At 40.1% G+C, this 21,217-nt stretch overlaps 1 protein-coding gene across 4 annotated transcripts in view; it reads left to right on the forward strand.

The window, feature by feature from the left end:
* The first annotated feature begins 13,243 nt into the window (after window positions 1-13,243).
* The window catches only part of adgrl2a (adhesion G protein-coupled receptor L2a), a 79,396-nt gene continuing 71,422 nt past the window's right edge, over window positions 13,244-21,217 (forward strand). For all 4 annotated transcript variants that reach the window (XM_080506159.1, XM_080506160.1, XM_080506161.1 and 1 more), the window contains exon 1: window positions 13,244-13,348. In XM_080506159.1, the coding sequence (XP_080362285.1) occupies window positions 13,273-13,348 (76 nt within the window). In that variant the 5' untranslated portion in view covers window positions 13,244-13,272. The remainder of the gene's footprint in view (window positions 13,349-21,217) is intronic.

Here is a 21,217-nt window from a genome sequence, read left to right on the forward strand (position 1 = left end):
GTAAGTAGTGTAAAATGTGAGGTATGTTATAATTATATACATTTGAATTGTGATGTGTCTATTCATTTATATCTATTAATAATAACAATTATTATGATGATAGTTGGCTAATTACTGTTTGCAATTTAGAAACAACTTTTAAAGCTCTATATTTTGCTGTGGCTGCTTCAGGTTGTAATTTTTATTTTTGTTGTTTTTTGGCAGCGTAAGGAGCGTTTTGATTGTGTTGCTGTGGAGCCGAATTGACCTTGTGTGTCAGAATGAGCTTTTTCTCCGCCTTGTTTCATACAGAGCGCTCTTAGACTGAAATGGCCTTAGGAGGAGTTGTTCTTGACAGAGATGCATTGTTTCAGGCAGCCAATAAACCACTGCACTGAGTGGCTACATCTGTGAACCTCATCTTGACTACAGTGTGGGGCTAGCAACAACACGGCAACTGTCACAGCTGCACCTGCTGCTGTCTCAGTACAGAGCCTCCCTCTCTGTTACCCATGGAACCGCATCACTCTTCTCTCCGTGACAAGCCAGAGGCAATGGTCTCTGCTTGGGTCAACTGGAGAGAAGCTTCTTGGGAAAACATTTGAAAACAGAGGACTAAATGTCAGTCCTGAAAAGAGATGTTAAAATAAAAAATTCTGCCCTGAGGGCCAGGATTTGGTTTCGTTGGCGCTTGGGTATAAATTTCTGTCTGTAAAACATAGTGGGGTTTAAGAGTGCTGGCTTCGTAAAACCTGACCAACACTTTACTGTGTTTGTCGCTCACTGCATTTGTCCAGCTACTGTTACAGTTTGAGGTATGATATGACAGCAACTTGTCTCCTGATGTGATGATGTAAATGATGAATAGAGATAAATGGAGCCGACGGTTCGGTGTGTGTGTGTACACACACACACACACACACACACACACACACACACACACACACACACACACACACACACACACACACACACACACTCTCTCTCTTTCACAGTGCCCTGCCTGTGTATTGAGGCCATTCAGAAGATGATCTGATCAGCTAAGAAGAGATTCAGGAGCATTAAAGGCTTTCAAATCTCATATGTACTCATATTTGCAACGTTGCTATTAAAAGTCACAGAATGGGGATCCGGTATGGAATACACAAGTAAAACCCCTGATTTTTAGCATACACTCTGTATATTCCCGTGAACACCTGTAAGCCAAAACAAGCATCAAGAAACTATTGAATCAATTGTACATGAGAACACAGCCGTCATGCAGTCTGAGGCAGAAAAAAAAAAAAAAAAAGATTGTTGGAGGCGAACAGAGGACTGTTAGCCAGGAGAAGTGATGCAACATGTCTACTTTCGTGCCAAATTGAACTTAGGAGTGTGAAAAGCAGTGCAGGGACACGAGGAGTGGGTCTGACGTGAATGCAGATAGTGTGGGATTAACACAGTGAAAGATTGAGCGACAGTGGCCGGTGACTTCTCTTTACAGCTTTGCTTGTACAGCTGTGCCAGCCCTGGCATTCACTGCTGCTTGTTGGCTCCAACTCCTCCTCCTCCTCCTCCACTGCCGTGGGGGTGAGGTAATGAACATCTTAAATACTGCAGATAAGTCGCTCCTTGAATGTGTGTGTGAGGATGGAGACGTCAAATTATTCATGTATTTATAATGAATTTTGGAATGTTTAATATTGACACCTCAGTGGGTCTCTACTGATTTGATCTTTTTGGCATTTGCACAGGAAAAATACATCTAATAATTCATCATGCCTTCCTTTAAATGAGGTGTGAGGCAGCTCTGCTGGTGTGAATTCTGCTATAAATCACACATACCCTGACTGCTTTATCCATTAGACCAACCTGTTTGTCTTATGCGGCTATTCAGTCTCTCGCAAACTGGTTTTAGTAATTAAGCTGAATGTGAGAACTGCAGTTTCTACGACATCTGTTATGTTATCACGCTAAAGGAAATGTGGAGAAGCAAGAGAAAATGGAATTGGCTTTAAAGGGAAAATAACATTTTTAATACGCTTTAACTTATATTGCTTAAAATGAGTACCTGTATTGGCTTTAACGAGTGGCGCTTATATAATTTAATACATTATATTAGCAAAAATATAAATAAATTATACGGTTGTAGCTGCTTGACCAAGTGAGAGGTCATACCTTAAAAATATTTCAGCCTTATTTCTCGTTTTGTAAGCATGGACTTAATAGTTTAAACGGGACCTTTTTTTTCTCAAGCCAACAAGAATTTAATGAATACAAAGTTTACTTTGCAGAAGAAAATCCAATATTTTTTCTATTTGTTTCTATTTTTTCATGAAGTAAATTTGCTACAGTCATTTCCAAAATGTCTTTTCCAAACCATATCTTGAAGACTTTCATACGTTAGCAAAAATAAATTCTTAAATTTGGATGGCATTTCTATGATTTTCATTTATTTCAATGAAAATGTCAGTTTTTGCATACAAGTCTCTGATTACATTAAAAAATTTCGAGAAGCTTTCCTATTTCGAGAAGCTTTCCTATTTCGAGAAGCGCTCCTTATTTGAAGATGAAGACACCGATTGGTCACATGTTCATGAAGCAAACATCGGCTTGCCAATGCAAAACTGTTATCTTAATCGATCGTAAGATTGGTTACTGTCACGAAACAACAACTACGGGCACTAAAGCAAACATTTCTTTCCGTCCTTATGACTCACCTGGTGACAGAATCATATCGAGGTTAAACAATGACCAGACAGAAAGCCCTGAGAGAGTCACACATTTTCAAGTGCAGCATCTGTGCTCGGCAACACACGTTTCATTTTTAGATTCAGCATCAGCAGCTGAACCAATGTGATGAGTGCTATTCTGCAGTAGTTGATGGAAATGCAGGGAGAAAAAAGCTGTGTAAAAAGGACAGTCAAATGGGGGTGGGAAACTGGTGCATTTTTTTTTTTTTTTTTTTTTGTCACTGCAAAAAGTGGAGCCAGTGGCATTTCCGTTATTCATCAGCCCGGGCTGATTACTAGTGAAGCTGGAGTGAGCTGACAGGATGCAGCCATTACCATCAGAATTAGGTCCAGCAGACCCGAGAGTAGACAAGGAGTTGCACCTCGAAGAGACCGAGCTCTGCCTAAAGGATGGAAAAAGTTTTCTCCAAGTTCGCCCGAGCACCTCTCTGCAAGCGTGGAGGTGAGGTAGCATATTTTGTTTGTATATTTAGCGTGGTTCCAAAAGGTCGGCTCGAGATGAGCATTTACTTTATAAATGGCGTTGTTGAAAAGTAGCTGGCAGACACCAAAGCTGAGTCTAACAATCAGCATGAGATGGTGAATGTTGCAGACGCTGCAACGCCTACTCACTTTCCACTTTACTGCGAGGGCCAAAAAAAGGGATCTTTTATTCTCTCACCTGAAAAGGCTTATAGGCTCCTGTGCATAATGGAAGCAGTGTAGCAAAAGGAGGGCCGTGCAGATTTTGCCTGGGGACAGCGAGGAAATATTCTGAAGTCATAACCGCAAAACTTTCTCAGGTGCATGCTTTGTGTTTATAATTTAACAGAAGATAAACATTTTGCACAAGGACAGACATGCGTAGTGGAGCTTTTATAACTCAATTCATGCAACTAGAGCAATGCAGTAAAAGCCTCCGAATGAAAGTGCTAATTGTCACTGTAGCTATTTAAATAAAAAACATAGGATGACAGAGGGAAAAAAAATTCACAGGGCAGGACTGAATATTTATTAGCCATAGATATATAAATCTCCTTTGAAGTTGCAGCAGGTCACTGCCTTTACCGCGCTTGTTTTGGTTTTTTTCCCTCATTTTTACTCGTAGCATTTCGCTGAATGCAAATGTAAATGCTGCTCTTAAATGCATTCTTTGAATCATTAAATACTTAATATATCAATTTGTCTTGAGGGTGTTGAAAAGCAGATAAATGCTACTTATATTGAGGAGTGCCAGGTTGTGCTTGTTCAGTCATCTTCCACCTAAGCACGATTCCTTTTTCGGGTTTTGCAGTGAACATTTTTTTAAAAATTGAAGAGGCAAAAGAGAAGTGTAGGAAACACATTTTCGATTTTTAAACGTTCCAGATAACCTTTAAGTTACTTTTGCTTAAAAAGTATATAATATTGTGTGTGTAAAGCTGCTTTCACATAATGTTTTATGCTCAAAGACAGTTATTGTTCGTTTTGTCAACAGAAAAAAACCCCAAAAAACTGAAGTTTGTATTTGACTAGATTGTCTTTTGTTTTCTTTTAATCTGGTCTTGATGCAGCTTATAATGTTGCTTTGAATTGTGCATCATATTAAAGAAACAGCCTCCTTGTCAACACTTAATATGCACTGGAGAATATTTTTCTCCAAGAAGAGTCCTTGTCAAAGTATTGCCTTCGCTTTCACCGTGGGACTTTGCTGTCACACTCACTTCATATTCATCGAAGGTCTTCTTCCCCTGTCAGTGTTTTGTATAACCTAGAACAGTAGCAATTACACTTCAGTGGATTACCTATGCAGACATACACAGATTAAAATCTCTTCTTTATGCTACCTCCGGCGCGGTGGTTCAAAGGTGGGACCTGCACTGGAATACACTATCATTTTACGGAGAGCAAAATTGGTCAACCTCTCAGAATTTGTTTGGGAATTTGAATCCCTTTGGTATTCAAAACAGGAGGGCCTTATGACAGGGAGATAATTTCCCAGGGAATGTTTTATCGCAGTCTGCTTGACAGTCTCCTGAATCTGTCTGCTCTCTCTCTCCTTGTGTCTTTAGACTCCCTGACTTTGGTCCAGTTATTCAGAGGAAGAAAAAAAAAAAAAAAACTACAACAAAAGAAAGCCCTGTTTGTTTCCCCTTCCTTTTTGTTATCTCAAAAGAGCAAACACATATTAAACATACACAAGGTGCAGAAGCTGCGATTGCTGCATCTGCTGTCCTACTGTGGGTGGCAGGGGACGATAACATAAGCCACGGGTCTATTTACATAATTTTTTAAATCATGTCAAGCCTGACTCGTGGTCAGTTGGGAGCAGAATGAATTTATTTATTTATTATTATTTTTTTTTAAAGGAAAAACAGTATTTCTTTACCCACAATGCACATTCACTGTTTATCATCCTTCTCCTGTGGTTTTCTGTATGTTAGCGTTCATCCACTGAATGTAAGCTCAGTGACTCCTTCATGCCGTCTCTCAGCCAAACTGCTTAATGAAACTTTATATTTGAAAAATCAGCTCTCCACTCCGAGCACTAAGAGACGGTGATCAGCACAGTGAGCAGGCAGGAGTGAGACCCTATAGAACCTCCCTTATTAAAATTGAGGGGTGGAATGAGCCAATCTGAGCTTGTTTGCATCACAATCCCCCTCACAGCGCTGATGTTATGTAAATGAGGGCTGTGGAGAAGGTTCAGCCCCAAAACTGTCCTCTCTCACAGCTGAAGGTGGGGAGAGGGCAAGGAGTAGTGACACCGAAGCTGCACAAGGAGGTCTAATGAAGCCGCCTGAAGATTCAAAGAAACTTAAATTACACTGCTTTGTCACACCGCTGAGTATGGGTGTAGAGTCAGATGATTTACTGCGATTTACTTGAAAATATGTTACATGGTATTGTGCAGCAGACTGTGTGAAGCATTCATTGCTGAGCAGCAGTAAAATGCCTTTTAGACATTTTCAGTATCTTTGGGAAAAAAAAAAATGGGGCCAATATACCTTCATCAGGTTTAACAAGCACCATTACCTTTCAGGGCAGTACTGAGTGAAGATTTAAGGCTGACAAGTGATTGCATTCGGGAAAGACTACACCCACTTCTTTTGTCTGAGCTTCCTGACGAGACACACTGCTATACCTTGTTTTAGCCTGACATATGCCGCTTCCCCTGTCTGACAAAAGCATTCATACCATCCTTTAGATTGAAAATAGATACGGCACCGGATAGAAATTTGCCAGGATGAAGCAGGCTAGTGTGCATCTACTCCACTACAGAGATCATTTGTGGAGTATTGCTTTTGCTGTGAGGGTAAGGTCCTTGTGCAGTATTCTATTTTAGTAACTACTGAGATTATGCAGACTCCCCGTATTTTGGCTGTGTATGTCCTTCCTCTGAGCCACAAAAAGGTTAAAAGCGTCAATTAGACACAGAGCCAAGGTCGGCCACATTATGCACGATGTGAGAGAATTAGCACCTTCAAAACTCCAAACATCCACCACTCAAGGAGCAAAATCACCACGTTCCAAGCTTCTGCAAGTTTTGAGTTATCAAGTCATTTTACAAGGAATATCTGTCCTGAATGTTCCTTTTCCAAATGTAAAGATCGGTTATCAAAGGGTGCTCATTGCAATGATGAGGTGTAGCCAGGTAAAACATTGTATTAAGACATTGTTAAACACAGCAGTCATGGAGGAGCAGCAAAACTCAACAAGCAGAGCCAATAAAGAGAGAAGATTTCAGAGCTTTTAAAATAATCGGGATGTGAAATTTACGAGATAGGCCATGACAAAATATCAGGATTTGTGTACTCAGTGAGCGTAAGCTAATGATTTACTTAATGAGGTGTCTTTTCATTCAAACGGGAGCTAAAATATTCTCTCGTCTCCTTCCCAAAGACAATTGCACACTTTCTCCTTTGTTTATCATTGCTCAGATGAGGAAAGACACAGATAAATGGCTTATATTGCCGCTTGCTTTCCCCCCGTTTGAAATGTGTTTCTCACAAGTCATCTTCTCGGTTACCTACGGCATGTTTTGTGTTGCTGCCCACTACCTTAAAAATTAATCATCCTGTTTAATAACGCCTCACGATCACAGTGCATTATTGATGGTGGGGTCTTTAATAGGAGGACAGAGTGGGGGGTTTAACTATTCAGCTGCTCATTTTAAACAGGGAGGGAAGAGGGTCACAAAAGCTGCTTACTGGTTCATAGCCGAATAAATACTGCACGTTAATATCATGAACTCAAATCAGGCCCCGCTCATCCAAAAGGTCTCGGTTGCATTTCTGCAAACAAGCATGCTGTTTGAGATGACTGCTGGCACAAACACGCACATGGACATTGCACGAGCAGAAGATTGCAGTAACTATCAGTGAAAATGACCTCAAAAAGCAAATCTCTGACCTTTACGTATTTATTTTATTCCTTTTTAATATGTGCAGAATGGTTGAGTAACAAACACACTGACATGAATGGCTCAAGCATCTTTTGCCAGTAGTGAATATATCCCTCTTCATGTTTTTCCCCCCCATGCTTGACTTTGCTTTGCCATATTGAGTTGTATAATTTCTGCATGAATGAGATGATGATGAACCCATGATGAAAGTGAGAAAATTAATTTTGGAATGTGTCTGGGCCAAATGCCGAGCTCAGTTTGTATAATCCATGATTTGTTTAGACTAATTTTCCCATAGAAAACTGAGGCTCGAAACAAATGTGTCTTTTGTTGTGTTCTAATGTGCGTTCTGGACCTCAACCCTGCAAAGTATTCTTGAACATCTACTAATTGGATTATGTTTTGGACACTGGGGATATACAATACATATTGCATGTGTTCTGTGCATTTCAAGGTGAACCATGCCCTGTCAAGGACTTATTGGACTTGATTGGCAGGTACTATCACCATGAGATGCCCATATAATAGCAAGCCTCCCATTCCTGACCTGCCTATTTATCTTGCTGTATTAATGTCAGCCTATTAATTCCTAAGCGGAGGAACATTTGGCAAAGACACCGCTTAACAGCCCTGGCTGAATCATTCTTATCTCAGCAGACCTGAAAGGAATAGTTTTGTGCTATCAGCAAGTGGAAATGACATTTTGAAATTTCATTCGAGATAATCCACTTCACTTTGCAGTAAAACATCAAAATTAGAACAAAAAAATATATGGAAGCTGTATTAAAACTTTGTCACCATGGCAAATCATCTCGCCGTAATCCATGCGGACAGACAGGTGTAGGTATCTTAGCCCTAATAAGATTTTTTTTGGCATTACTAAAGTGATTATGAGACCATGGATTTAATATATATTCAAGCAGAGGGCAATAACCATACATGCCTGGGTATATAATTAAAGAGAAACTTGAAGTCATTAAAACATATAGAGCAACTATATCACAGAGGAACAGAGCTGATAAAGGTTATTTTCTGACAATTTAAACTGCACTTTTTTGTTTTTGACCATGACTTAGTGTTTCCATTTCTGTCTGTGTGACTGTATTGATGTGCCAGAGTGTTCCAGGGGTTGACTCATGATTGCTTTATTTAGTAGCCATATGTCCTGACCAGTGGGGAGTACTCTAATCGATTAATTGAGTGACTCGTAAAAATGATGAATGGTGCAAACACTAAGAGCAATGAGCATGACAAGCGCCACGCTTGTGTCACATGCTCCGGTTCTTTTCTAGGCTGCTGTCTGTTCTGTGGTAGCGTGTTATGCAGAGCTGAGCCGTGTTTCATTTAATTCAAAGACTATGATGCACATATTCGAAAACAATGTCTTTATGGGCTCTCTGATGATGAAACGTTAAGCTAATACTATAAACACTATAAATTACAGTGGATGTCCTTTACTGTATAAATGCAAAAAGAAGTGAAATGTGTCTTCGCCAAACATCTCAAGGTTTGCCTCTCAGCACTATTTGTCATGCAAATACAGTTTTTAATAGAACGCAGCCTCGTGCTTTGTTTTTTTTTTTTCTTTTTTAACTCTGCTGCTCCTAACCGTCCACTCCCCATTACCCCTCCACCCCCCTCAACCTTCTACATCACCCCACTCCCGCTGAGCAGTCCTGTTGCACAGCAAGCGTGTTTGACCTGGTATTTCACTGGCTTAGCTCCTGTCAGGGTCAGGGCCTGCGTTCGGGACACTCGCAGTCACACAGTGTTTGGTTGGGCGTCATTCAGCTTCTCCGGCCCTCTGCTGCTCTCAATCATACCCTCAGCAGAGGGGTCAGCCTCTGATTCTTCCTTGCCCCATATCTGACTCAGTAGGGCTCCAGACTCATCAGATCAACAATCCAATCTCTCCACCTCTGTTGTGCAAATTTTGTGATTTACACTTGTAAAGTGTACATTTTGACAGTGTCAATGTAAGATGCATTTCTTTTTGTTTTTGTTTTTTTGGAATATATTTCCTCCTATTGCCTGAGTATGCTTTGACTGAACCTTTTTGTATTTTCGTTCCTCAAAGTTGCCAAAAGAAAGAGATTACTGGAATATTATAGCATGCATGAATGCATGTATGAGAATGCAGTGGGGAAAACCCAATAGCAACCAAATGTGTTTCCCCTATTCAACATGTGGTGGTCTGTTAGTTCTGATTTACATTTCAGTGAATCTCTGGCCCCATATTTCCCTTTCTTTGCATCCCTGTGATGTTCTCTGACAATTAACATCCCTACTCTTTTCTGAGCTCGGTTGAAAGCTCAGGGGCTAATTCAAGGGTCAAGCAAGACTTGCAAGCTGTCACTCTTTTATTGTTGCTTGATTCCCCCTCCCCCCACCCCACTTCTTTATTCTGGGTCCCCCTCCATTCTCCCAGACCTCGTTTTATAGAATGGGCCAACTCTTCTTCTATTCTCCTGTGGCCCTCTAACAGCTAAAGAGGGACAACCAGGAGCTTTGTCTAAGAAGCCCGACATTCTTTCACATCTGCCTTTTGTTTTCAGGCCCTGGTTGCATTTAAATTTCAAACTGCCCTTTTCAATCAGCCCTCCTTCTCCTCCTCCTCCTCCTCTCCCTTCTAATAACCCCCTTCCTTCCAGTCACTAAGCCCTTTATTTTTTATTTTTTTCACAAGACCAATTGCTCCTGCTATTCACATTTTTGTCACTCAGTTGTTGATTATAAAGCGTCTTGTTGTATTGCAAGTATATCAAGCACACATATGCTTAAACCCTCTGGGCCCACGCCCCTGTGGCTTTCCCATTTCTCAGAGCACTTAAACATCTGTCTGCATTGACTTCATATTTAGCCTAAACAGTGTGATGCCTGTTGACATTTAGACAATCTGTGCTTAACAACCACAGACTATGCCTCAGTCTTGAATTTCCTAAATTGAGAGCTGCCATGTCGATGATGGTTCTGTTGATGGTCACTGTGCACCTGCACATCGAAGCTCCAAACTTCCAACAATGTATGTGCGCAAATGTTGCAGATCGTAAGCCTCATTTTAATATATGATTCAAGGGCTATTTAATCAGACAGTCAAAGTATCCTCGCGGGTGGCTTCCGTTGCATGTCACAGAGAGAGAAAAGAAACCCCCAGCCGAGAGGGGAGACCTCCGCATGTTTAATGAGGACAGCGACAGTCAGACAGTCTCGCTCCAGTCTGTGCCTTTGGTGTTTCAGCATGTTAAACACTCACAGCATGACATGAAATATATTAAAGTATAGGACTGTTATTATCGATTTACACTACACCCATTCCTATGTACCAAGGATCTCCATTCAGCATTTTTTTTCATGGCAGGGGGTCTCTGCTGCCTTAAAGGCAAAACAGTTTAATAGCATCTTGTCTTTGTCTTCACATCCTGACACAGGAGGTCTGTTGAGCGTGTTTTTTTTTTTTTCTTTCTTCACAAAGCATCATGACAAGGAAGAAATAATAATCATCCTGGATCAACAGTTACCTCATGCTGAGATATACAATTGTTTGTTTAGATATGGAAACACCATGAGCCTGAGGGGGAAAAACAAAAAATAAATCAACCCACAAATATAGTGCAATGCATGTTTTTAACATGCTGTTGAACTGAGTCATCACATGTTTAGTGCATTTTGTTACTTTGATTTGATGATTAGGCATTAATGACTCTTAGGATACATCCACACGACATATTTTTTCTTCCCAGCCTACTCCAAAAAAATTCTATCCACACCTCACTATGCACACGTCTTTACCGTCTTTTTAATTTTTCGGAGTGACAGTGATGGTATGTCTCACTGTGCCATATCAGTGGCTTTGTGAGTCTATACCCACAAAATATTTTTTGACTGTAGAGTCTCTTTCATATTAATTATGTGCATTGTGTTAGGGAGTGTAAGGATTCGATGGGATTATCAGACTTGTGATCTAAGGATTGTCTTTTTCCCAAGTGGACAAAACAGTAAGAGCTAAGACTTTGTGTGCACGCATAAAGAGCCTTAAACCTGTAATGCTCACGATACAGATTTATAGTGGAGACAATCAGCTTAAGGACTCATTATACTGTATGGACTTTGAATGTAGGCTGATTATACATAGCCACTTGCCTGATACATTTAATGGGTGCCACATTGACTGATTAAAAAAAAAAAAAAGAAAATCAAGGCTTGGGGTTTTGTTGGAATCCGCTGTGTGATGTCTGTGATCAACTTTCATTTGTCAATCGTCATGACTGCATATTATTCCATTGAAACTAAATACACGGTGGCTGCGTTTGGTTCTGCTCCTGTTAACCTCTACTAAATGGCTCTAAAATTAGAGGTCTCAGGTGAGGTGCAATGTCACACTAGATGAGCTGATTACGGCGGGTTTAATTATAACTTTGTTGGCCAATGTGTGCGCTCAGTACTTCTCAGCATGATGAATTATTACACTGTCTGAGAACTTCAACAAAATAGATCAAAGACCCTTTGGGCTGTGGTTATTCATCAGTGTGGAGGAGGCAGCTGAAAGCTGATTTATGCAATTCTGAGTACACACGACAAACAGAATTCCTCACTGTCTTTTAACTTGATTTTTACTTGTTAGCCTCTAGCCTGATGGATAACATCGAGTCCTTCAAATGTTAACTAACAATTGGAGGCTGCACACTCGCAGAAAAACATAGAATGTTGTTTTTGAATGTGCTAAAAAAAAGAGAAAAACTGTTTCTAATGGGGTCCTGTGTGCCTTGTTGCTAGAGTGATGCCATATCCCATGGTGAATGCGCTAATGGTTCATGGGAGTGAGAGGACTGAGCTTAGCCCAGCAGTGTAAACATACAGACAAAAGGGAGCCGTTAGTAGTGTGAAACGCATGCCTGGGCGCGCAGGTAGGTATTAGGTTTCACCCTACACAGCTTCAGCACTGTATCCATGACAGGGAGGAGGCCATTTGCTTTTGTAGCGAAAGAGAGCAAAAACAAACATTCAGACTGGTACTACAGAGACAGGTATGGATGAGGTGGGGAGACAGGAATTCTGTCTCTGAGAGATGTAAGGGCAAGAACGGAGGTGGGGAAGGAGAGGGCTGAACAGATAAGGAGGTCTGTGGTCATTCACAACACGGAGGAGTGACCATTTGCTTGCTGATGTTTGTTTGTTTGTTTTTATTGTTTTTCTGGCGACGGTGTGGGGAGGTGAGGAAGAGTCACAAAGTATCGGCCAAATACAACCACTCCTCAGTTTGAGCACACTGCTTGAGAACAGGGGGAAACTTTTTTTGGGGGGGAATATATTCAATTTTAAATGATTTCTGATGCTGGACCCTTCTATCACTATTAAGATAACATGAATTTTTGAACAAAAAAAAATCATATCCTTAACCACCAGTTTTTGAGCATTTCTGCTCTATAAGTGTTCAGGTGCAGCGATCAGAAAACTTTACTTAACAGGGTACACATGTAGGAGACGGAGCCAGTCAGCCAACCCATTTCAAAAATATACACTACTACTGATTTATTTAAATTTTTTTCTACTTTATATTTAACATATATTTGATTCCAGAAAACGGCCATACACACCCCTACCTTATAACAATACACAAATACAAAAATGCTTCAAAGATACATAGTTTTGCTCTTTAACACAAGGACTGAAAATGCAATTTGTCATATCACTGATGAGGTTCACTTCATTAATGGGTAATGGATAAAATCAATTATTCAATGATTCTTTATTGATTCAAGGACATCAACAGTGTGTGTTTGATGACAGTGCTGGTCCTACCTCAAGTTGCACTCCCCCCCCCCCCCCCCATGCCAGTGAAATTGTTAGCACTGAGCTTCCATCAAGGGATTTCCTTTCTCAGGATTATTTACCTTCTGGACTTATTTCCATTTTCTGCGTGGGTTTGTAGCATTTCAAAGCCTGATGTTTGTCACATTTCTGCAGCAAAATGTGTGTACAGTCTCAAGTACCTTGCGACACTCGCGGTGATAGAGAATTCACATCTGTACGAAGTTGCATCGCTGAAATATTTGTATCTTCTGATCTGCTCTACAGGTGAGAGGATCACGGTGAGGGGATCACTGATGAGCATTAATGAAACCACTTGGCTTGGACCTTTCTGATGAGAACCTGCTAGTCACAACATAGATCTGCCACAAACCGTCAGCACCAGTCACCATGGCATGCTCGCTGTGGAAACTACAGACCCTCTGCTGGTTTCTCATCACTCTCGCCCAAGTACACTCCACGGAGGGTAAGTATACATGAAAAAAAATAAATCCGATTTGACCTCGAAAATGTACAAATTTATCATTTGACCTGTGTTTTTGCATCTTCTGAAATACCATTTCAAACATTTATTTAGAGTCAATCCCAGTTTTTTTTGTGCTGCCATTGTGGTATTTAGGAGCATTTGAGAAGTGAAATTGTGACTCATGCCAAAGCTGCTCCTGTGAGTGCAGGCACTGCATGTGTAAGTAATGCAGCTTGGAGGACAGTGGGCACAAGCGGATGGGGGGATAATCTTGAGTGGTTTCATTAGTTGGTAAATTGTGATTTGTCTGAGATTTTCTGCTTGAAAGCGTCAGTTGTTCCCAGTGGCATCAGAGCTGGATCTATTCGTAAATTCCTCACTGAAATGTTCTGTCTCATGGCAGGCACGCACAGCTTTCACATCTCGAAAAGATATAAAGCTTAAATGTGTTTTAATCATACTGCATTTAATTTTGATTAAATCACTCTCGACTGTCATAACACAGAGATTTATGCATCCAAGCCATATCTCATAAGCTGTACGTATTAGTATGTAATCAGAACACCAGAGGTGTATTACTTTGGAAGTTTAATGATTGGATTTAGAACAAACCAAATTTGGCATCTTGTAGTGCAATATAAGAAGAGCCATTACAGATTTCTTTCTCTTGTGCCAACTACTGAAGCTGTGGCCAACTGTTCACTGTACCTGGTTTATTTGTTTTTTTCACTATCTCAATATTGTAGGATCACAGATTCAAGTTTGGAAGGTAGTGATTTCTCAAGATGCCTAATTTAAACTGAAGCAAGTCATGCCGGTGTAGCATGTACGTGTTTGTATTTCACATTTGTCAGCTGGATTCAGTTTGATCTTTCATACAGGAAATGTGAAATTTGAAGACTGGGTGGTTTCCACAGGCTTCGGTGGATGTAGGAAACACAGATACAAGAATGACCTAAAAGTTGCACTCATTAATCTTTTGTAAATGTCAGCAGTGCACTTCATCATAGATCAAAGCTGGTAATCCTGAGACTTGTGTTTATGTGGATGAATCTGATAATGAGGCAGAGGCGATAGTTGCCACCTCAAAGGATTTTTTTTGCAGGTTCTCCACTCCATTCAGTTTTCGAGGTGAGAAGCAAGAGAGAGATTATGACTCGGAATTCATTCGCGACATAGAACTTGCAAAAGGGGTTAGAAACGCGTGTTATAGGCGACACGCTAACTGGTGTTCTCATGTAGTTCAGAGATTAGACAGAAGTTATCGGCGCTCCCCCTCTCCCCCTTTACCTCCCTCTCGTTTCCCTTCTCAGTCACCACGATCAGCCCAGAAACAGTTCATTATAAACAATATCCCCAAGTAAACATGCTTCATTAAACTGCGTCTACCCCTAATATCTTTTTAATGCATTTTTATAATTGAATTAAATGGGTTACAGTTTGCACAATGCTGTAAATAGGTTAAGGTTAGTGTTTTTCTTCTTTTTCTTGCTTCTGAACAAAGAAGTATAGATATAGATGATAAATAGATATCTTTATGATTATACATATAATAATAATAATAATATGTATGTACCATAGATAGGTATAGATAGATAGATGTTGTAGCTTTGAGGAAATGTGTTCATGAATACATGTCTCATCCTCTAAATTCACATTTGCTGGTTCGACACTTGCTGCTTGGTGTCCACAAATGTGTCTGCGTTCGCCTGCGTTTGCTCAGCTGACTCACTGCCTTTCCAAGGCTTTTATCTCCCATTTTAGCTTTTTCCTTCTCATCTTATATCTGAACAATTGCTTTATCACCTTCAACCGCTGTAGCACAGCCAGTGGCATTAGTTTCTGATTTGATCATTTCAATTAGGCTATATTTAAATAAAATACAAGTAAGAACGAACTAACGCTGCGGTTTTACAGCATGTTGCACGCACGCACGCACACACACACACACACACACACACACGCGTGTGGAGCCTGCAGAAGGCCGACTCTTTATATATTGCATGGTGCTATTGCTTCAATAATGATTGTTTTTGTGATTTTATATGTTCCGATTTCACTATAATCAACATATTTCATCCAGGATGGTCTTGACGGTTCTGTGTGTCGACAATCCCACTAAAGCCCACAAGGGCCTTGTTAAGACACAGATCCTGTGATCAGTCACAGCAGTATGAGACTGAATATCATCTGGGATTTTGATTATATTGTTGAATTCAAGCACTTTTTTTCTCCAGTTTAAGGGTTTACAGTCTACTTTGTGTCTTCAGTTTCATTTAAGAGCGATCAATTGAAGTTTGCTTATCACAAGAAGTAGTACTCACGTCCTTACTGGATTTGTGGCTTTTATCCCAAAGTCAAAAAAGGCAACAAAGTAACAAAAGGACATAGCAAAAATAAAAACAAACAAACAAAAAGTTGCTGTATGATGCATTTATTGTTGCCGTCATATTTAAATCAACTTCTGGTTACTCTTAAAATTTATGTCAGAGAAATCCTAAATTATTGGCATTTTTTTTTCAGGATGAATTTATATTTGACACAAGGGGCTGATGGGAGTTCTTTTATAGATACCCGCAGCTTGGCTTTTGATTGATAGTTGAGTGTTAAGTTTCCCTCGTTGGTATTCAGAGTGCTGGGTGCATGTGTTGTTGATGATCCGGCTGTGTTGTGTCTTATATTCCCCACAGTAATTGTGTTTGCATTCTTTCATTTACTTTGTGTGCAGATCATTCTCGCTCTGTATCACCGAGATTAATATCTCTGGAGTTGCATCTTAGTAACTTTTAATGTAATTTCTCCGCTTCCCGTTACTGAATAGTCGACTACCGCTCCGCTCATGTTGGCTCATTCATACGAACCAGTGATTGCGACGTTGAAGGAGTTGGCAGCATAATCTCTGTTAGATATTAGTTACTGAAAAAATATTATCGCCACTTGTGCTTTGTTAATGTTGTCTCATTCTCATTAACTACCTATCTACCAGCATTGAAGCATGTTTATCATCCGTGAGCATTCATTTTTGTATTTAAGTTTATCCAGAGGACATTGTCACATATTCAGCCAAATCTGATGTCCTTCAAATTCAAGCTGACGCCAATCTTACCAACAATGGCTGTTGCAGAACAATGTAATGCTCAACTCAGTACATCAGAATCTTATATCATGATCTTTGGTACCAGGCACAAATTGACTCAAATTACTCATTTGCGTAAACATGACGACAGTAAATATTTTGGAGCCTGGCCCTTGTCCTTAAATTTCTTTCAAGTCACACGTTCGTCCTGCATAAAGTTATTGAGCTCAATATATTATACTCATCTCAAAATGGCTTGACACATTTGCCACACAACTAGGCATTTTCATTTGTGACATTTGTGATCTTCGAACATCAAGACTCCAAATCAACCCATGCTTCACTTAATGCAGTCTATAATAGACTCTTCCAATTCATTCATTAGTATTCATACGACTTATCACTTATCATTACTGTACGCAAATGAACGTGTTACTCTTAAGAAGGCACATTCATTGGCCTTGCTTTTTTTATGTGTATGTTTGATTAATTATTTATTTGATTAATTATTTATTTATGAATACCTGATACCCATTAAATATAATCTATTGAATTAGACACCTTGTCATGCTCCATCCTTAATGTATCTTAACTTGGAAAAATGCTTTAATGTTTAACATTTCTTGAAGAAAAAAAGTCCAATTGTTAATCCGTCAACATTAGTTCAACCAGCTTCTATCTTCTTATTTTGAGTTGGACTGTTTTTTAAATTAATGAACGCATTTCTGTTTATACTTGCTATGCATTGGTGTTCTCAATTGACTGTAGTCGGCCATCTTCCTATCTATATACTGTATTTTCTGTACTGTTGGTCTTTTTGTGCAGATCATTTTTTTCTAATAGTGCTTTGTTTATGTTTTGTGTGGGTGTGTGTCAGTCAACAACTACCATTTTAATCATTGTTATATGTCGACACTTCACTGAAGATGACATGCTAAATCTTGGGGTTTATCCTATTGACATTTCTCCAACTTATTGCACTAATATTTGATCAATTTGACAGTTGCCAGAGGGGATGCTATCAGAAAAACATGACAATTGTTTTCCTGTAATTTACCAGCTTCGCTCAATGCATTTGGGCTGGTTTGTATTCAGTATCCCAAACATTGATATCTGGAATGAGTGAATTACATGCATTACATTTTTAGGCAAGTGCGAGTAAGTAACCAACATTTCTATCTCTGTCTATATCTTCAATAATGTTTTGCATGAAGAAAAGTTTACCCTGTGGTATTTAGGGTGATCTTCTTTGAAGAAGCAGGTTTATTTCCTTTTGTCCTACTGGTGTCCCCCGTGGATGTCACCATAGCAACCCTCCAGAAAAGAGCTGCAGGTGTAATTTAAGAAGCAATAATACACATTTTTTTTGCAAACTGTGATGATTTATCCTCACAAGACATGACTAAATTATTTTGGAAGACATCTGAGCCAATTTAATCAAGTCTGGTGGGGTTGAAAGGATTTGTATGTATCAGTGACAGAATAACAATTCACACCTCAGCTCAGCCACTCGCTCTTCTTCAAAGGCTTTGCCCAAGAATGACGGTGAGGCAGAATTAGAGCGCGGAGCAGTGATTCGGTGTCGAGAGGTAGTCGGGGCAAAATCTATGACATGGTTGTTGCAGCGACAAATATTTTTTACTCGAAAAACTGCCTGTATTTTCTCTGTAGTTTGCCTAATTTTTGAGAATTAACTCAACTATGACCATGATAAATACAGCGACGGCACTGCATTAAAAGAGATTGCTTTTGGGATTTCTCTTTCTGTTTTAGTTGTAACTGTGAAAATATGTTAAAGTATGAAATAAGCAAAACAATGCCGTGTGCGTCAAGAAGATTTGGGGTAAAAATAGCATCATCTTCTCTGAGTCACATTTTGCCTTTTAATTACAATATAGAGTAAGCTGTTTCAGTGGTGAAACCTGTGTGAACACACCCAGCACATAATTTTTGCCCCCTCGACATACCCCGAAACTGCACTATTGTCTCTCCTCAAAGCTTGAAATGTTTGAAGTACTTGAGATATCTCAAGGGCGACAGGGAAGGGCACCTTTAAAAATCCTCTTATTGTAACACGTGAAAAGGAAAAGAGAAGAGACTTAAAGCCTTCATCTCAAAGTCAATGGAGTGAAAAAGAAAATCAAGTTGTTCTGAAATGTAATTACTGGACCTTAAAGCCTACGGCTTTAATGTGATCCAGAACCTGCAAAACACAATCCAGTAACCTCTCCAACATGCCCAAAGTAACATTTCTCTTTGCCACGAAAACACATTTGTATAACATCATGAGCATAGACAGTCTCTCATTTTATTTACAGACCAGGATTGTTGCCTCTGGCTGACACACACTGACTACTGGAAAAGGGTGATGGTGGTCATGGGTAGATGATAGATATCTTATGAATAAATTAAATCAGGTGAACTATAAAACTTCATGTTATACTTATATTCTGGGAAGGCGAAGGTACTGTATCTGTGACCTATAATCTTACTTTTCATCTATCCATTGTAACAGAGTGATGTCCATGGGCTACTACACTTGTATTCCTTGATCACTTTATGTCATGCACTTTGGAATAGGTGCCCAATAGCTCATTTGTTTATATATATATATATGTATATATATATACATATATATAGTATATAGTAATTATTTTATGCAATACTCAGTTTCCTTTTAAGCAAAGTTTATGTTGCATCCAATTTACTTAATGTAGGAAATGGCACCCGATCTGTTTAAGCTAAAGGGCAGAAGTCCTCCCTTTGTTGTGTGTCTAAAACAAGGTGTGTTGGTTTTGTCTTTCTGTCTCCTGCTTAATGTCATCATGGCTGTTTGTGGTAGACAGAGGAATTTGGCTTCCTGCGGAGCCAGGCAGGCGTGGGGCCTGTGTACGAAGGCCCACCATGCTGTCATGTCTCTTTCATCGGCAGCCAGGCTTGGCCAATAAGGAGATAAGGAGACAATAACTAGGAGAGCAAGCAGTGGCAAGGTGTACCCACAGCCCCCGGGTCTCCTCCCTGCCGAGTACTTCAAATCCTCATTAGGATTTTCAGCAAAGGAAGGAGGGATTTTCTGGATTAGGGCTTTGTCACAGCTGGCTCCAGGTTGCTGTTTGTCATGCAAGAGCATAGCAGAGCGCTGACATCTTGACATCCTCCCCTCTTCCCCCCCCCCAAACACAGACACTCCCTTCACCTGGCGACTTGGGCAGCTAAAAGATGTATCACTGACCCAAACTTTTTAAACTCATTATTAACTCAAAGTTTTTAACTGCCTTCTAGTGGCCTGAGTTAGGTGTCTGAGGATTTGGCCTGCTGCATCAGCGTTATTCTTAATGGTTATTTATGCAGGGGTAACCTTGGGAAGCATCATTAGTTTGTTGTTTACTGTCGCCGTCCATAACTCATGTTGAGATCTCGGCCCTGACACTGATGCGACATTTCAGACAAGAATCCAGCGCCTTGTTTCAGCCCTGTTTTCTCTCCTCCATGTACCAGTTGAGCGATATCAAATTGCATGTCATGGAGCCACGACTCACCTATTTTCTCACTTGTTTCAAGGTACACATAATGTTTTTTTTACCCCCTCCACTTCATACCCCTTAAACAATGAATATGGTTGTCTGTATAATCACATCATGAGTCTCGTAGGCTTCCTGCGTAAAACAACAGGACCGTGTTTCTTGACATGTTACTCAACCTCTAACATGGTCTCTTAATTGGGTTTCAGACTTGTCTGGGAGAGTGGTACAGCGTGACAGAGCTCAGACTCGGTGTGAAACCTACCTTCTCCCATCATTCTCAGTGCTGATCTTTGCGGATAATAAGCATCCACACGGTTCCCGTGAGACCCTTGTTGGGTGGTATCACAGCCATTCGAGATTAGTCATTCACCACATGTCCCTATCGGTCTTGTATTTTATCGTCATGCTTTGTCTCACTTTGTTCTTGCCCAGGTAGAATCATGGGGGCTTCTAACAAGTATATCCCAAACAATCTCCAAAACATGCTCCGACAACCCATCTCGTCCCTCTCTCTGAATAACAAATATGAGAAAAACAAAAAAACATGACTTATCAGTATTTATTGCAGTGGTCTATAACCCAAAACCCATCTTTTATGGAACATTTATTGTTTTGTGCTTTTGTTGGTTGTCTCTCATCTGCCCGTGGCAGATGTGACGAGCAGTATGTGGGCATCTCTGTATAAGCAGGCTTCAATTTGTCAGAGACATGGCTCTATTTTAAAACTTGTGTTTTTGTTTGCGCTGTGTTTTTTACTTGTCTTGTGTGTCTTCAAATCGGTTTGGCTGCAGGAGTTTCACTACATAGAACGGAAAAATACAGGAAAGTGTATTGAGAAGACTTGAAGCTTCCGATCTGATAACTGAAATTACAAAAGCTCTTCAGTTGTTGAATTTTTTCTTTTTTTTTTATGTTTCTGGAGCCTGTGTAGTGGACATCAAGGACTGCAGACAGACCTCAAATGAGGACTGCTGATGAAGTGCTGTCTGGAAGGGGTGGATGAGGAGAATGTTTTGATTATCCAGTGTAGATGGTATTTCAAACAGGAACCAGCATGTGCACCTCGCGCCAGAAGAATGAACCAGCCGGGCTGGTCAAAGGCCAAACGTAGCTTTGTTTCCTATTTGCTATTGTAATACTGTGGAATTTTAAGGTGATTAGACCACAGTGTTCAGGCTCACATGGATCACAGCGTGGCAGTTTTCACTTGTTCTACACATGAGGATTTGCTGTAAATGATTGTAAAGAATGGACATCTATTGGGCAATC

This window comes from Blennius ocellaris (assembly GCF_963422515.1).
Source record: "Blennius ocellaris genome assembly, chromosome: 12".
Lineage (NCBI taxonomy): Eukaryota > Metazoa > Chordata > Actinopteri > Blenniiformes > Blenniidae > Blennius > Blennius ocellaris.